This window comes from Galeopterus variegatus, unplaced genomic scaffold, assembly GCF_000696425.1.
Source record: "Galeopterus variegatus unplaced genomic scaffold, G_variegatus-3.0.2 Scaffold8787, whole genome shotgun sequence".
Lineage (NCBI taxonomy): Eukaryota > Metazoa > Chordata > Mammalia > Dermoptera > Cynocephalidae > Galeopterus > Galeopterus variegatus.
Genome location: NW_007734898.1, coordinates 20,806 through 28,102, shown reverse-complemented (window position 1 = coordinate 28,102; position 7,297 = coordinate 20,806). Strand labels below are relative to the sequence as shown.

The following is a 7,297-nucleotide window of genomic DNA, read 5'->3' as shown; positions in this document are numbered from 1 at the left end:
AGACAAAAAGGAAAAAAAAAAAAAAAAAAAAAAAACTTAGCCCCCACTGTGACTGTTAAGAGGGTGGGAAATCCTATTACAGTAATTGAAAGGTGGAGCCTTGAAGAAATGATTGGATTGTAGGACCGTGTACTAGTGAATGGATTAAAAAAGATGGTCAGGGGTGTGGTTCTGAAGGTGTTAAAAGAAGAGTGTCTCCCTCTTGCTCGCTCTCTCTCTCTCTGCTTCCACCATCTTGCAATGTGAGACCCCCGTGTCACTGTCACCACCACCAGATGGGCTTTGGACTTCCCAGCCTCAGAAACTGCAAGCAATAAATTTCATTTGCTTATAAATTACCCAGTTCCATGTATTTTGTTATAAGCAATAAAAACAGACTAATACTCTATGTATTAACAATAATTAAAATTAAAAGCACAATTTCTTTCAATTACATGGCAGACGATTATTAATTAAGAAGATGAGCATCAAATAGTGTGAACTGAGCCTTAGTTTCAAGATCTCTTTCAGAAAAGTTTATAGTGTGAACTGAGCCTTAGTTTCAAGCTCTCTTTCAGAAAAGTTCGCTGTGATGCTTAAAAACTTCTTTAAGAATTGAAGTTTAATATATAATATATAGAAGACAAACTTGGATACCAAATAGTTACAAACATTTTTGAAAATCACTGTAAACATACTAAGATTAGCACAGCAAATTTATATAGTACAACTTTCATTTTGTTTCTTTTTAGTACACTAATTTTCATTACCATATTTAGGAACTGGTAGTACTTTCTTTTACATCTCATCTTTTTTTAATCTCCTTTACCGCACTTCTTAATTTTAAAAACTCTTAAAGATACAGCAAGATGATGTCATAACCACCAGTTCATCAAATATTTTTCTTTCAAAGTAGCCTGGATGAGGGTCAAGAAGTAACTTTCTTCCAGTATTGAAAATCTAGGTTACTGTTCACTTCTCCTTGGCTCTGGGTGGCACTATGTGGTAGGTGAGTGGGTCTGGAGTCACAAAGACCTGGGTTTGAATGTTGGCTCTTCACAGCAAAATGATCCTGAAAAACTTACTTACACTCTTTAAATCTCATTTTCCTTAACAGTACAAAAGAAATGATAAATCTACCTTGCAGGATTATTATGAGGGTTGAATTAAATTGCATATGTAACAAACCTTACACTGAGTACATGCTCAATAAAGAGGAAATATTATTATTAAAGTAATTAAGGATCTACATAAATGGTCGCTGTTCTTACAACCTGCTCAGGTGGGAGAAAAGTATATTAAAGAAAATTAGGCCTTTCTGGGGCCTGTTACCTATGGGGGTGGTGAGACTATGGTATTTTCTTCTGTCATAATGGGAATCTTTCAAAGGGGTTTTCTTATTTTTCATGGCAATCAATTTCTCCTGAGATGGTTACCCTCCATATATTCTCACTTTTTCCCTTGCTAGAAAGAAAAATAAGTTAAATCTGAACATATTAACTTGCCAAATATTCCTGAAGAAACTGGCAACTCTCCCCATGCAATGGCCAGAATTTAAATATTTTTTCTGAGAAAACAGATTTCCTTCAAATTAAGAATATTATTTACTTACTTTTGCCAAGTAGAGAAATGTATCTACCATTTCCTGCTGCTTCAGAGCTGATTTAAACTGTTTTTCTGCTTCACGATACATTCCTAACCTAAGAACAGCCATTAAAAAAATTAGGCATTCACCTTAAAAATAAATCCTACATCATTTTTTCATACCCTGAGGATATGAATAGAGACAAATTACATCTGTAAAAGTAGGCATGCACCAGAGAAGGTAATGTTGTACGCACACATATATTAATATGTCTGTTGATACATTTTAACAAAAAGTTGCCTATCTCCCACATTCACTGGCTATCTAACTCCCAAATGGGCTGTAAACAATCTGTCTGAAGCCTAGTCACAGCAGGACTAATAGCTGCCAGTAAGCCAGGTCACATCAGTTCACCACCCAAAGAGCTTACGATCAGCTGGACATAAGGCAAGTGACCTGAATAAATGCTTAGAGTCTCCATTTTACTGGAAGAACTAAAGAATGACATTTCTTTGAAAACATCTTCTGCTTTGAGACAAAAGCCCATTTATAAATCTATCCTTAAGCTATTTCGATGTAAGTAATAATTGCCACTTATGTAATACAGTTATACCATTTTATTATTCTATAAATCTTTTTTCTTTTCCTTTATTAGGTGTCTGATACTGATTGTCCTAGTCTGTGAATCTGAGATTTGCTCCTTGCCTAAATATGACTATCCTGATGTCAGTGCCCATCTTTTCTGTCCAGGAAACATTTTGTTCCCACTAAATTAATCATTAAAGCACACACGGTTTTCATTCGGCCTGTCCTTAATAGACCTGTTAGGCTTTCCAATAACCACTCAACCTAGCAATCTAAGATCAACGCAGATATGGTAACGTTTTGTTTTGGAAGGTAAAATCAGAATGATAGACAGTATGTTCCATTGTGCTACTTTCATTTAAATGCTTGAAAGAATAGCTTTGATCGTTTTTCGTAACATAAACCTCAAGTATTAGTGCTGATAACCAAATAGCTTTTGGAAGATTTGGGATCACACAGTTTAAAGGTGACCCCAAAAGACTGGCCTAATGTTGGAGGATATATAATGTGGCAGAAGCTCCTACCTCTTCAAAGGTCCCACAAATTTCATCTGGAGTATTTCTAAAATGTTACCAAAGAGCTCTAAAGTTCTGAGAAACAACATATGTATGTATGAATGTATATAACGCCAACTGAGCATGTAAGTCTTACACATGTGACTTAGGCACAGTCACTGAATCCCATGAATGCTAATTACCTATGAGAGGTTGTATGTATGTATATAACACCAACTGAGCACGTAAGTCTTACACATGTGACTTAGGCACAGTCACTGAATCCCGGTGAATGCTAATTACCCATGAGAGACTGTATATTTTTATCTAATAACTAGCCTCTTTCAAAAGTGATTTAAAAGGATCACAATAAAAAGACATATATAAAGCAAGAATATGAAAATGGAAATAGATTTTTTAAAACCATGACAGGATAAACAAATTTAAAAACAAACAAAAAAGCAATCAGATTTACTGAAAATGGAAATAGATTTTTTTAAAACCATGACAGGATAAACAAATTTAAAAACAAACAAAAAAGCAATCAGATTTACTGAAAATGGAAATAGATTTTTTTAAAACCATGACAGGATAAACAAATTTAAAAACAAACAAAAAAGCAATCAGATTTACTGAAAATGGAAATAGATTTTTTTAAAACCATGACAGGATAAACAAATTTAAAAACAAACAAAAAAGCAATCAGATTTACTGAAAATGGAAATAGATTTTTTTAAAACCATGACAGGATAAACAAATTTAAAAACAAACAAAAAAGCAATCAGATTTACTGAAAATGGAAATAGATTTTTTTAAAACCATGACAGGATAAACAAATTTAAAAACAAACAAAAAAGCAATCAGATTTACTGAACTACCCAGAAGACAAAGAAAGGAAACACGAATCATATGTTTTGTATTACTGCATCCTCAAGAAATAACTTCTTTTAGTACTATCAAAAAGGAATTTACCACATGGATTCTTGTGCAAAGAAAAAGAAGTGGGCATGTTCAAAGAAAATCCAGGAATAACGAAAACATCAGTCAAGTTCATAAACACAAGCTAATATCAGAGTCAAGAGTCCAGAGATAGTCCCCACCAGCTGCCAACTTTTTCTCTCCAATTTAATTCAACAAAATTGTCAAGCATCAACTGCATGCACATTTCACGATGGTAAGGAGATGCAAAAATGAAGAAGATAACAACAATGTCCTTAAAAGAATGATTATCAAAGAGTAAAACAAAATGTGTTCACAAATACATTTAATTTTATTATAGCCAATGAGAAAAAGTGCTTTGAGACCACATAGGAGGGAGCAAACCAAGATAGTTTCAGGGAGGAAGTGACAGGCAAGATTTCAACAGCTAGATATGGTAGGGGAAGGGGGAGATATTTCAAGATGGAAGGAAACTCTGAGCATAACCACACAGGCAGGAAAGCTCACAGCATGTTAGGGGAATGCTGAGGAGTTTGGTCTAATTGAAAAGGACTTAATAATGGGAGTGCTGAGAGATCATGGACGCCACACTGAAAATCCAGATTTCATTCTAAAGGTAATGGAGATTCACCAAAGAATCCAACAAGAGCTGTTTTTTCACAACAGTTACTCTGACTATTTCATATAAGAAGGATTTACGTACGGGGCAATTCAAACAAATGATACTAGTAGCCAGAATTAGGGCATTGGACTGGGGATGGGTAGTCAGAGAGCAACTTTGAGAGCTATTGTAGAGGTAGAACCAGTAAAAACTTAATGATCAGGAGCAAAGGGACAGAAGTCAATTTCAGACTACATCCTCTGGCAATTCATCCCTGACCTCTGCAGTTGAAGTGAAGAGCTCTCTCTCTGGGCTCCCACTGTGCCCTGCGCTTGCTTCTGTCACTTAATGGAAAGCACGCTTATAATTACTTACTGTTCTCTCTCCCCCATTCTATTGTAAACCTTGTGAAAGAAGGGATGATCTAATAAATCTTTGTAACTCCAGTGCCTGGCAGAGTAGTTGCTAATTAAATATTTTACTGAGTGAATGAATGAATGTATGAATGAAAAGGGATTAACGAACAGAAAAGAATGAAGATGAACAGGTATTAGAGAACAGAGAAGAATGACAATTCAATATGACAAGGTGCATTCATTTAAATGCTTTCATATATGGATGGCAGAAGGAATCAGAGTTGTGCTTTCCTTTAATTATTAAAGATTTCTGAAGGTTTTACTTGTAAGCTCAAGATTGTCTTCCGGAATTATATTCATAAGAGTTTAATGTTATAATGGTCTAAAATTACCTTTTAGCAGAAAACACTTCCTCAATCTAGCAGCAGAAAAAAAACACTTCAGAGTTCTATGTGAAATATCTAAATGGAAAGCAGTCTTAATTTCAACAACAAGCACGCTTTTCATTCCATTTCCATTCTTCCTTTTCCTCGCAGTGTTTGAGTGACAACTAAAGTTTATAAATATCATAAACTAGTGCTCGAAGTAACCAAAGTCTATTTTGTTTCCGAGTAATAAAAGACCTATTACCTTTTAACATAAAATTGTTCATCCGTCTCTATTTTTCCCAATGCTCTAAATGCATTTCAGTATCAGCAACAAGTTTCAGATCTTATTTACTGTGGCTATATAGATATTCATAAAATTAAAACTTTTCTGAACTCTCAGTTAATTTGCTTTAAAATGTGTTTAAACATGAAGTGAATGTAAGAATATTCAGGTCCTAAAGAAACAATATGGAATTGTGGAAATAGTGAGATAACTGGTGTCAGAAAGCTGTGCTCAAACTCTTGCTCTGCCACTTACCAGCTATATGACTTTGGACAAGCCACTTTATCTTTGGAGGCTCAATTTTCCTCTTCTGGGAAAAGGACAAACAATAGCAACTACCTCTGAGGTGCTGTGAGATGATGTAGCATATGAACAAACTCTCTTCTAACTGTAAAGAGCTTATATGAGGCATCGGTGTAAATAAAAAAGACCTGACAGCCAAGAGGACTAGGAATCAACAGACTTGGTTCTGGACCCAAGTGTATTACTAACTAGCTCCTGATGCAAATCACAGCCACTCTCTGGCCTCAGTTTTCTCAGCTGAAAAGGGAAGTCTCAAGGCTTCCCTCTCCCAGCTCTAAACCTTTGTCAGTCTAAAGGTATCAGTTCTTATTGCTACCATGTAATTACTAAGTAAATGCTTTCTCAGGTAAGCTAAAGACACAGTTCTCATTTCTTCATGAGGAAATCAAAAAAACAAAACAAAACAAGGTACCAGATTTGAGACTCTAGAATATATCACCACTTCTAAGCCCTTCAGAAATAATCCAAATTTTACCTGTAGTAACATTTTCCAATCTGCACTTTCCACCACCAGTCCTTGTACTGAGAATGCTCTGTGGAAAGGGCAGCCAGATCCAAAGCCTTTGAAAACAATTCATTTTAGATTAGAATTTTCTTTTCTAACGATAAGCAGACAAACAAATAATGAAAGAAAGCATATAATTAGCATCAATCAAAACATGCATTAAAAATTAGACCAAAATTCAAGTTGCTCATGTTTCCAGATGGCCCCACCAATTTTCCCTGAATAATCAGTTCCAGACCAGAGGACTAACAGCAGATGAGACGGAAACACTGATCAAAGGTAAGCAGATGTACAATATATTTGAATACAATTTTAATATACAAGGCACAAAATTGCTATTAAAAACCACATGTTTTTACCCTCTCCCTACCATTTATCTACTGTCTAATGGTTCAAAATACCCCCAAACTCAGCGGCAGTCAAGCCCTTGATGTGTAAACCAGGTCCAACTGCAGTCCTCACTTTATAAAGACAGCTATAGAGAAATAGAGAAAGATCAAGTAAGCAGATAGAAAACAAAGTTTGGAAAAATGGGATCATGAAGAAGAGTGAAAGGAGTTGGGGTATCTGTACAACTGCTATCTTCAACAACCATCGCTGCATTATTCTGACATCACCTTATGCTCTGGTAATTGTAAGGGTCAGACTTCCCTTTGCTGCAGACTGCAAAAGATCTTCTCCTTAAATGCTTTCATATTTTTTATCTGTTTATCCCATATCTTCTAGTTTGTTCCTTCTAGTGTTTATTCAAGATCAAACAAAAGATGACTAAATCGGAATTAGGATTTTATACAAAGGAAGTTGAAACCGTTTTGACAAGAGGAAAGCAAATCAGTCTTGATACAAATTTGAAGCTTGTAGAAATTTGAAGCTCATATAAAGATTTGGTGAATAGAAGCTGGAGTTATTAGTTAAACAGAGTTCTGATTTTTTATATTACTTATTATTCCTTTTCTCAAGATTGAAAAAATCTTATTCCTTAGCCAGTGTTAATATAATCATGACATCCAACAGCTCAGTTAAAGTTACTCTTAGATTTTCACTTTTATTATCTCAAAATGCATCTCATATTACTGTCCATTTCTTAATATTAGCCCTTTTTTGAAATGAATGCTAGAAGAGTTCCTTGAGTCTCCTACTGCTAAATTAATTACTTTTCCTTGTGTTCCCCATCTTCTCTTGCTCCAGGGGAGACCTCTAAATATGCAAACTACTTATAAAGGAATGGTGTCACCATGCTGAGCCACTAATGGACTTGAAAAATCAACATCTCTACTTGAAAGCCATGGAAATCAAAAA

The 7,297-nt window shown here is 35.0% G+C and overlaps 1 protein-coding gene across 1 annotated transcript in view; it reads right to left on the bottom strand.

Moving 5' to 3' along the window:
- LOC103608759 (tetratricopeptide repeat protein 8-like) overlaps window positions 1–7,297 on the bottom strand; it is a gene marked incomplete at its 5' end in the record, with an annotated part of 46,127 nt that overhangs the window by 21,445 nt on the left and 17,385 nt on the right. The window contains 2 exon segments of the mRNA XM_008593156.1: window positions 1,592–1,679; window positions 5,969–6,054. Of these exon segments, the coding sequence (XP_008591378.1) occupies window positions 1,592–1,679; window positions 5,969–6,054 (174 nt within the window).